We start from the raw sequence: 10,919 nt of genomic DNA on the forward strand, positions 1-10,919 counted from the left end.
GAATGAATGTAAAAATGGGCACAATAAAATGGCACAGTAAAATGGCACAATAAAATGGCACAATAAAATGGGCGCAATAAAATTAACACAAAGACACATCCAGCATGTGCGTTTGCTAAAGTAAACGTGACATTCGGGGGGAAGAAGGCATGCAGAATTTTAAAAAATGGGGGAGAATAAGTAAAAGGATTGGCAATGTATAGCCAAGAAAAACACAACATAACAGTTGTTAATAAAAAAGGGAAAATGACAAAGGGGGTGGAGGGGAAAAAAAGGCAGATAAAAAAATGCTGATCTCAAAATGTAGTGGAAAAATGCTGGTTGAAAATCCTGTGCCTCCAGCTGGTTGAAAATTCTGTCGCTCCAGCTGGTTGAAAATCCTCTCGCTGGATGTCCTTGTGTGCCCCCTACTCATGTGAATTCAGCTTGCTAAGGAGTTCCCTTCTCTGTTGGGAGGGCAAACTTTGAAAGGCCCTGTAAAACTCGTCCAGCGTTTTCTGGTGGTGCAGATCCTCCGTTAATCGATGTATATCCCTGAGAGTACTTTCATTTAAAATTCTCCTGCACACTTCGTAGTCGTCTTCGTCCGAGGAGGCGATGTCACTGGTGAGCTTCTTGAATTCTTCACTTTGGGTCAACGCAGTTCCGTATTTTTTGCTAAAGGGGTGGGAAGCGGGCAGTCGGTTATGCAGTCGGGCTGCTAGTTATGCAGACAGCATGCATGTACATACGCATAAACACAGATGCGCAGATCCTCAGATGTGCAGATCCTCAGATGTGCAGGTCCTCAGATGTGCAGATCCTCAGATGTGCAGGTCCTCAGATGTGCAGATCCTCAGATGTGCAGATCCTCAGATGTGCAGACCCACAGATGCACGCACGTGTGGGAGTTTTCCTTTTCCCGTAGACGAGCCTACCTCAGCGTGCTCATCAGCAACCTCCGCACGAGGCGGTAGTAAAAAAAGGAACGGGCTTTCTCCCAAGGAACGATTTTTCTGATCACTCCCTTCGACTTCATGCATTTGGACACGTCGTGAAGATCTGCGTATCTGTGACACACTTGCAAATAAAATGGCAACAGCTCCTTTTCTTTGTCCTCTATTTCTTGTTTTATTCTAGACACGTCATCCTCCTGCGCGGGGTGGCAATAAGTGATTGGTGATGAGCATAGCGGTGTGGTGGTAATAAGTGATTGGTGGTGAGCAAAGCGGTGTGGTGTGGACGTGGTGATGAGCAAAGCGATGTGGTGTGGACGTGGCGATGAGCATAGCGGTGTGGTGGGGACGTGGTGGTGAGCACATCGGTGTGGGGAAAACGTTGAGGTGCTGGACGAGATGGGTTCTCCACTACGCCGCTCCACCAACACGGTGCACCTACCTGCGCTTCCGCCAGCCGCTTGTCCAAAGCAATTATGGACGAGTCAATCCCATGCATGAGCTTCCTAATTTCGGGTAACCTAAACTTCACCTCGACAATCCCGGGTGGCTCCAAAATACCGCCTTTACTGTTCGTGTCCGCATACATCTCAATAATCTGGCTATTTAGCGTTTCGTCCACAACAACCCATGACCCACCTCTCAGCTCCCCCCAAATTGGAATGTACACAAAAACGGGGTGCTTGTAATTAACCAACTGATTAACAATCATTGACCCGAATTTTAAAACGCTGTTAAACATATCCATTGTGCCACCTGAAAAACCCCTCCAATTGGCAAAAACAAATAGGGGTAAATTTTCTTTATTAAAATCTTCAATCGACTGAGCTGTTTTGTATGAATTGTCCGGGAAAAAAACACATGGTGCATGTGTTGACCTCACTGCTTTGGTTTTCAATGCTGGGTCACATGGAACAACCTGCGTTACTAAATTTCTGTTAACAGCTATTATTCCTACAGGGATAGAACCCAATTTCCCCCTCCCTGTTAGTATCCCTTTTCCCCATTCATTCATGTATTCGAAGTAGCTATTTTTGTCTAAAAACCCTTGCTTCGCGTCTGTGCCTCTTATTAGTTCTACTACATCTGAGTTCTGTATGTCATCCATGTCTATGTCATTAATTCTTTGGAAATACATTTTTGGAGGTTCCTTCTGCAATGTGTGTTTATTTTCCGCTTGCGATTCTTCCCTTGCCGCGCTGTCTATCTCCTCCCTGTTAGTCTGCTCATAATTGCTAAATTCGCTTCTCTTCTCTCGTGCCTTCTCAATAACGTCGTAGTAATGGTCACTTGTTTTGGGTACATAGGATAGCCATTTGAAAATTTTGTCGACACCATCCTGATCATTTTGAGCTTCCAATTGAGATATGCCATTCCTCATCATAATTTTCACTCCTCCCAATTGTTCATTGCTGACGTAGACCTTTTCCCCTAATATTTTATTTAGTGCGTTAAACCCTGTTAGTAAAAGAGATGAACCTTTTTTCTGGATGGTTCTTTTTCCGAGTCTAACAAGGTAAGCACCGATGCCAACACTTCTACCAGTAACATATGATAGGGTAAAAATTTCATCATACGCTTTGGATGTTTCACCAGCAATAAGACCACTACCCCTTAGATTTTCCACTCCAATATGATTATTTAAGTTCCCTACGATACCTTCGATTAGGTATCTCTTCTCCCCATTTTGAATAACTTCCTTCAAAAATATGATGTCCTCCTTGGGTATCCTATTTTTCACCTCTTCTGTTATGTAAATATAGTCATACCCGAGTTCCTTTTTTTTTTCGTCTTTCCAACTGACTTGAATTTTATCCATCAAAAAATTGTACAGTCCAATTCTTGCACCTGAATTGCAGGATATATAAATGCGAGGGATTTTTTTCTCCCTGGCATAGCTAGATATGGCATAAAATAACTGGTCTTCCACTACACTGAATGAGCCACCATGCGTCGTTATGTCATTTATGATAAAAATTACGTCTCTTCCTTCTTTGTATTCGATTGTCCTCACGTTCATCAACAGGCCGATGACGCTCAGTTTGTTTTGGCCCACGTTTAGCTTGTCTGACAGGTAGAGCGCGTTTCTTATTTTCACTTCGTCTTCGCTGAGGCCGTCGTGCCGGGGAAACAGCCCACCGGAATGGGAAGCGGCATGAGAGGGAGCAGCATGGGAGGGAGCGGCATGGGATGTGCCCTTCTCATCAATATGAGACGTGACCTGCTTCGCAGTGTTCCCCCCCTCCGTTCGATCTCCCCCCCCCTGCAGTGCCTCCAAGTCCAGCTTAAACTCCCTGACGCTGTTCACATATGTAAACATATCCCCGGGGTCACCGTTGTTCATCCTATTTAAGGAAATATTTATAGCCTTGACAAAATCGTAGGCATATAACGTATCTATATCTCTAGCCCTCTTTCTTTTTAAGTACAACGTGTCAACATCAAAGGGGGGTACACTCTCAACCTCTTCGATTACATTATCTTCTCCGTCGAAGAGGACATGCAGTCTGAGTACCTTTAGCGGTGCCAATTTTAGTCTCCCCTTGGCAGATTCGTCTCCCTTTCTGTACACATAGGCGTATACATCGTTCACGTAATTTTGTAGAAGCAACTCATTATGCCTATTGAGGAAATTCTTGAGCGCCTCTTCAATTGTTCTTAATTCTTCTTCGTCTTTCCCTTTCACTTCATCGAGTACTACATGGTAAGTTATGTAGCTGCTCACCTTTGCGTCCTGCACTTTCGGGTTCAGTCTAGCTATTGCTACATCCTGCACCGCTTCTTTCAGCTCTTCCGTGAGTGCGTCTTGCAACCGGTGCTGCTTCACCACAGGGGGGGGGTCTTGCTCCCCCATGGTGTCCCCCCCTTTTTTGGGAGTTTCCCCCACTACAGACGACACTCCACCTTTTGGAAGCTCACACACGTGGATAACCCTCTCTGCAAACAGCGATTCGATTTTGTTATTCTTTTTGTACTTCCCCAGGAATACCTTGGTCCCTTTCAATATTTTCTCATCTACACTTTCTAGGTCATAATTTTGGCAATTCTTTTCAAAGGAGAAGATATATCTTTGGTAGGGCAGCAGATTTGTCATGCTCCCCGAATGGACCTCCTCCCCGGTGTCTTCCTCTCCAACCCACTCGTAAACATCCCCATATTTATCCCCAAAGTAGTGATAAATGTACAAATGATTACACATATTCTTTATATGTCTTACACTCTCTTCATAGTCATTATGGAAGCTTTCATTTCTGTTAATAATATGAATGCTGTTTATGCGCCCTATGCTCCCACTAGTGGGGTTGATCCCCCTTTTGGAAATCAACTCATCCATATATACCCTACTTCTCTCATTTAAGATGAGTAAATTTTCATCCTCCGAATTGTTTATAAAAAATTTCAAGCAGTTTTCCCCTACTAGTTCTGTTTTGACATCAAAGTGTTTATACAAATTTTGAGCGTATATTTCTAGTAGAGCATTTTTATTTTCTGGAGTAAAGAGAGATGGAAGGAACATGTGTATATCGGATGGGTTTCCCAAAAATGTATTCACTACACGTTCGCAATGGTTCCTATAGCTGCTCGAAGTAGAAGAGGGTGTTGATGCACCACTTGAAATTTGTGCCACTTTCGAGTGTGTAAAGCTGATCTGCTTTATCTTTATGTGCTCCTTCAGTTGGTTAATTTTTTCATCAAAATTGGCAGTCCTATCGTTTAATGCACCTTTTACGAATTGAACCAAGCGCATATGTTCCGAGATGTGTACTATAGCTCTGGCCAGCAAAATGATGTTACCAAATGATTTCCCTCTAAAAGATGTTATCATTTTTAGCTTATTCAGAAGGTCATCTGATATTTCATTCAACGAAGTCAATCCACTGTCTAGTAAATATTTTAAAACTAACTCAACAAATTTTATGCTTAAATAGTTGTATGTATACGCATGTGCAATTTCATATTTTTTTTTCTTCTCATTCTTAACACTAGTGTGCAAAATATCGTAAGCTTCTACCTGTGTCATATTTTCATTTTTGGCAAATAGTGAATTGTACTCTATGAATTTATCTAGAATGTAAATAAAGTTGGAGTTAATGTTATGCTTCTTTTTCACTAATTCGTTGAAGCATTGTTGGTAATTCTGTTCATATCCTTTTAGTAAATATTCTACTCTCTTCATATTGGGGATGTCTAAGAGGTACTGTTTTTTTATGGGGTCTTCTCCGGTGTTCGGGTGACCACTCGGATGACCGCTCGGATGACCACTCGGATGACCACTCGGATGACCACTCAAATGACCACTCAGATGACCACTCAGAGAAGCCACCCCCGGGGTGTCCCCCCCCACTTGTGTGCAACTGTTCGAGGTGCATTTAGAATTCCCCTTTGATGCACTTTTTGATGTCCCCTTATTCTCCGTGTCCCAGCTGAGGGTGCCCTCGTTGGATGCCTTCTCATTGGAGACATTCCTCGTCGACACATTGTCGTTACGGTCCCTCCTCTCGCTCGTTGAAGAGCTTTGAAAGGTTGAGTTAAGACGATCAGTGGAGCTGTTCCCTCGGCTGCCACTCCCCCGGCTGCCACTCCCCTGGTTGGCACTTCCCGACTCATCATTCACCGTGTGCGCACTGGACGACACATTCGCGCACCCCCTGGATTCAGAATTGGCGTACGACTTGTTCGACTCCGCCGCTGCATCCGCGGTTGCCTCCGCGACTGCCTCCACATCTGCCTCTGCTTCTACCTCCGCTCCTACCCCCGCTCCTACCCCCGCTGCTGTCCGCGCGGGTTCCTCCACATCTGCCTCCACCTTGACGCTCGTGCTCGCACTCGTGGGTGCCGCCGAACTCGCGCTGGACGAACTCAAACTAGTCAGGTACGCCTTCACGGAGTTAAATTTCTCGTTTACGTAACTCGCTGCAGTGTGCTCCTTATTATCACTAGCCTTTTTGCTCGCAAACAAGCGGAATAGATTTTTCTTCTGCTTTAGGAATAGCCGGTTCTTTTTGATTCCTTCCCTGGATGACACTTCGTCCTGTTCGAAGGAGGAAGAGAAGGAGGGGGAGGAATCCTCCGACTTGGGAGCATCCCCGACGTCTATCCCCCCGGTATTTTCACCCACACGATGCATTCCACTTTGCGCATGGTTTGGCACAACCCTCAGTGTCTCTTCCTCGTCACGATTTGCAGCGCCTTTATGCAAATGACTTTTTTTCCCCTCGTTTTTATCGCTAATCGGCCAGGTACCTTCCGCAGATTCATCCATGGCGACAAAACCTAGTGGAACTTCCTCCCCCCTAAGTGGGTGCTGCAGTCGACTCCCTTCCTCCAACTCGTATGCGTACTTATTGGATAAGTCCAAATGCCCCTTGAAGGTTTTAATTTCGTTTTGGTCTCCCCTCTGTGTGTTGCTTTGCTGAATAGAGCTTTCCTCAATCACTCCCAGGAGGTCCCCCATTTTTACGATGGTACCCTCAGACATCCTATGCCTGAGTATACCCTTTTCTGTAGACTTAAAAGTCATGATCATTTTCATGGCCTCAACTTCTATGTAGTCCTCATTCTTCTCTACCTTCTCTCCATCTTTTATCAAATATTTTACTATTTTCCCATTCGTATTGGAGACTAAATGAAATGGGTTACTCATTTTGGGGATAAAAACACTGTCCTTTTCCAAATGCAAGTGGATCCCTAAGCTGTCTTCCGAACATGTATACACATATGTGTGGTTGAAAAAGCTGGCAGATATTTTATTGTTCTTTTTGTCGTAATCAGCTAGCACTTCGATTTCCTGTCCATTAATTTTTAAAGTATAAAGATTCTCCCCTGTATTATAGCCCTTAAAATTGTACCTCACATTTTCAAATACGATATCGAACAGGTACCCATTTTTTACCTCCCTCTTCAAATTAGCGAAGGAATCTTCATGTGGTTTAATTCCAATGTCCTCTCTACTGAGCGCATCTTCGATATCCTCCTTTTCCTTCGTAAAATGTATTAGGAGTTTAAAAATGGTGGCACACAAAATTATTATATGTACTGCACTGTAATAGATATTTTTTTTTTTTTCAATAATTGTGTCTAGCCAATTGGTTGTTATGTTATTTTCAATAAATGGTTTGCATTCCAAAATTTTTGCTAAATATTTTGTGCCTGTTTTTATTTCCCCTTCTATGTTTAACTTCCTTAATGCAAGGATTAGATTTTTTCTGGCTATTTCCCTCGTTTCTCCCTTTGCAAAAATGTGTCCAATTTGCGAATCGGAGAATTCATGCACGGATCCATCATTGATTGAGAAATATCCCCAAACGTCGTTCGAGTTTTGGAAATGGATTCTTTTTACCTTTCCCGAAGTGGGCTTAAAACTGTCATTGCTATTTTCTGCGGTGATTCTCGCGGCAATCACGTGGTTGCTCACGTGCGGCCTGTTATTGTAGAAGTCGAATTGGTTCATCTCTTCCGCGCGGGGGGGTGATGGGTCATTAGTTTGGTCTCTTCCCTTTTCGCGGGCGCCCTCGCGTCCACAGAAAGTGTTATCACTACCGAGGCTGCTACTACCACCGCGGTCACTACTACCACCGCGGTCACTACTACCAACGCGGTCACTACTACCAACGGGGTCACTACCACCACCGCTGCTCTCCCTGCTCACGCTGCTACCAATGCTACCGCTTGCGGGGCTATACTCGCACGAGGCACCGAACCTGTGGACGGCCTCCACCGGCGCACGAAAACTCGCGCCCTCGCCCCCTTGCCCTATGCGGTACAACCTCCTAATGTCATCTATATTTTGGAGGGGAACCCCCATGGCCACCTGCAGCTGTATCGAAATAAGATTCGTGTTGGTGATGCCCTCCGACACGGGGTGTTCCACCTGCAGCCGAGGATTTAATTCGAGAAAAAAATAAGTCTGCTTCTCCTGGTCATATAAATACTCAATGGTTCCAGCACCTCTATATTTTATCATTTTTGTTAGACGTATGGATGCCTTTTCCATTTCACGGAAAATATTCGGAGGTACAACTGACGGGGGCCCCTCTTCAAAAATTTTTTGGAACCTCCTTTGAGTGGTGCAGTCTCTTCCACTTAGGGAGCATACATTGCCATACATATCCCCGACAACTTGTATTTCGATGTGTCTAACGTTGCTACAGACTTTCATTAAAAAGATTGGTGAGTTGGGTAATTCCATCTGTACTTGTGCATACGCTTTCTTTATTTCTGCTTCGTTCTCCACTTTCCGGATACCTTTCCCTCCCCCTCCTTGAGATGCTTTTATCATAACAGGGTACCCAATCCGTTGGCACTCCTTTATGCATGCATCTAACGAATGTATCGTAGATTTATTATATACATCTTCACTAATTTTCTTGTCAAAATTATCAACTCGGATGCTATCTCCACTCCATTTTACAACTGGTACATTTACACTCTGTGCAAGGATATTGGCAGATATTTTGTCTCCTAGAGCTTCCATAACATCACCAGTTGGTCCTATAAAAATGATATTTTCTCTTTCCAGCATGGTGGAGAGTAAAGGATTTTCTGAGCAGTGTCCCCATCCTGGCCAGACTGCATCTACTTGTTCCTTTTTTGCTATATCAACGATTAGCGGCACATTGGCATAATTGTTAGAGTTTTTCCCAGGAGGTACCTTTATAACTTTATTTGCCAACGAAATATATTTTGCATTGCTTGATATGTCTTCTTCTGTGGCTAGCACTATGATCTTCATTAAGTTTTCCTCGGAGAATGTCTTAAATAGCCATTCCTTTATTGACAGAATGCATTTCATTGCTGCCATACCGTTATTTGCAATTAGTAATTTTTTTATTATCTTACCATTTTTTTGTTTTAAGAAATTAAAATATGGGTACCTTCTTTCTTCTATGTACGTTGTGTATTCCTGATAGGCCTTTTCCTTTGCTCTTTGTTTTTCTTCGTATGTTAGGAAGTCTGTGGAGTCGCTCGGATGGTTGGAAGGAGAAGCAGTATCAGCTCCATTGTGATGCCAGCTCTGCGCTTTGGTACTGTGCGCCCTTTGCTGCAACAGGTTTGGTTCCCTTTGCTGCAACAGGTTTGGTTCTCTTTGCTGCAACAGGTTTGGTTCCCTTTGCTGTCTGGGAGAGTCACCTACTGGGCCGAGGCACACATCACTGGGGTCTCCACCTGCATGCTGATCTCCCCGATAAGCGTAGAACCTCTCTCCATACTCATCACCCCCACGGGTGCCCTCCTTTCTAGAGAGAAAATCGTTCTGACCCCTAAAGCTGTAGTACAGCCTGTTCAAATATTTCTTCCTCTTTTTTACGTTCCCTTTGTGCAGCCGTCTCCCATCCATTACTACATCTCCAGAACGATCATGTGGAATCATCACATCGTCACTCTTGGAGTGTATGGAGCAGGATTCCTTAATCAGGTCCATCATAAACGGAAAATTGTGTTCTACGTTGTTTTTCCTTCTTACACTCGCCATGGCAACATCCCAATTTGAGAATACATCGGACATATCCCTTGGGCTGTAACTAGCTTTATTCATATAAGGATTGCCGTCGCTGTTTCCACTTTCATTGGTCATATTTCTTAGGTGGTGACTTTTCCTTGGACTGTGATACCTGTTGTGGTGATCATTCGATGTGACACTGATAAAGCCTTCATCCGTGTGGCTAGTGAGACTGCTAAGCAATTCATCTGCTCGTTCTTCAATCGCGCTCTTTTGCTGCGTGCACTTCTGATGGGCGACTTTCTCCTGAGCGGTGCCCTTACTTGAGTCCCATTTTTTCCCATTTGAAGACCTGCTTCTATTGTCGCGCGCGTATTTACTCTCATTAAACGAAGAGGGCGCACTCTTCTTCTCGTTCTTCGAAATATTCGTCGAGTTATCTCTACTTCTCCGTCTGTTATTCTTAAAAAACGAGTTTAACAGTTCGGTTCCCTTGGACACGAACAGTGGCACATACCTGTTCCTGTAACTCTCATGAAAAATATTTTTGGTTCCCTTTATTCTACTCTGATATGCTTCCCTCGTTTCTGTGTTAATAAAGTTGTTGCTATTGACATTATTATGCATGTGTACATAGCAATTCGTGTTTTTGTGTTTTATGGGCTCTACAAGGTTTTGGAGTAACAGAACAAGCGAAAGTGCTCCTGTGAGGCCATTAACCATTTTCCGATTCTACTCCATTTAACTGCCTTGCGATGCTTCCGGGTGCGCGGCGAGGCGTGCACACGTAAGGACGGGCGAGCTATCTGACTATATGCAGAGTGTCTACATACAGAGTGTCTACATACAGAGTGTCTACATACAGAGTGCCTACATACAGAGTGCCTACATACAGAGTGCCTACATACAGAGTGAATATACAAGTGTGCGTACGTGTAAGTATGAGAGATGGGCTATTTGCTCTACGTACACGCTGTCACTTCCCCCGCACCCTTAATTTTTTTTTTTCTCCTCTTTTATTTCGTTTTTAGCACATGCAAGGGTCTTCTTGGCGGCATCAACCCGCTACCAGTTTGAAAGCTGCACGCTTGAGATTCCCTCCGATGGCCCTTTCGATGGCTTCCTTCCGTCTGCCTGGTCTTCAGGGGCACTCTGAACGATTCGACCCCTTTCGCGCGGACATGCCAATTACACGAACGAATTTGTTATTCGTAAAAAACAAACTTGGCGTAGCGGGCGCGGGACAACTCGTGGGAAAGCGCTGCCCTGCGTGAGTTGCATAGGCACTAATTACGTGTCACAAATTACGTGTCACTAATTACGTGTCACCAATCGTGTGTCACCAATCGTGTGTCACCAATCGTGTGTCACCAATCGTGTGTCACCAATCGTGTGTCACCAATCGTGTGTCACCAATCGTGTGTCACCAATCGTGTGTCACCAATCGTGTGTCACCAATCGTGTCACGAATGTCGCACCGCGAAAAGCTCGCCCTGAAACAACTCTACAAACAAAGGCTGCACGCGACGCGGCGCGAAAATTAT

At 44.3% G+C, this 10,919-nt stretch overlaps 1 protein-coding gene across 1 annotated transcript; it reads right to left on the reverse strand.

Annotated features, from left to right (window-relative positions):
* Window positions 1–407: 407 nt before the first annotated feature.
* PCYB_124540 (biotin carboxylase subunit of acetyl CoA carboxylase) lies at window positions 408–10,098 on the reverse strand (the record flags this gene model as incomplete). Its single annotated transcript, XM_004223787.1, has 3 exons — window positions 408–657; window positions 918–1,132; window positions 1,378–10,098. 3 exons carry the CDS (start codon window positions 10,096–10,098, stop codon window positions 408–410), a joined length of 9,186 nt encoding a protein of 3,061 aa, XP_004223835.1.
* Between the last annotated feature and the right edge of the window lie 821 nt (window positions 10,099–10,919).

This window comes from Plasmodium cynomolgi, chromosome 12 (genome assembly GCF_000321355.1).
Source record: "Plasmodium cynomolgi strain B DNA, chromosome 12, whole genome shotgun sequence".
NCBI lineage: Eukaryota > Apicomplexa > Aconoidasida > Haemosporida > Plasmodiidae > Plasmodium > Plasmodium cynomolgi.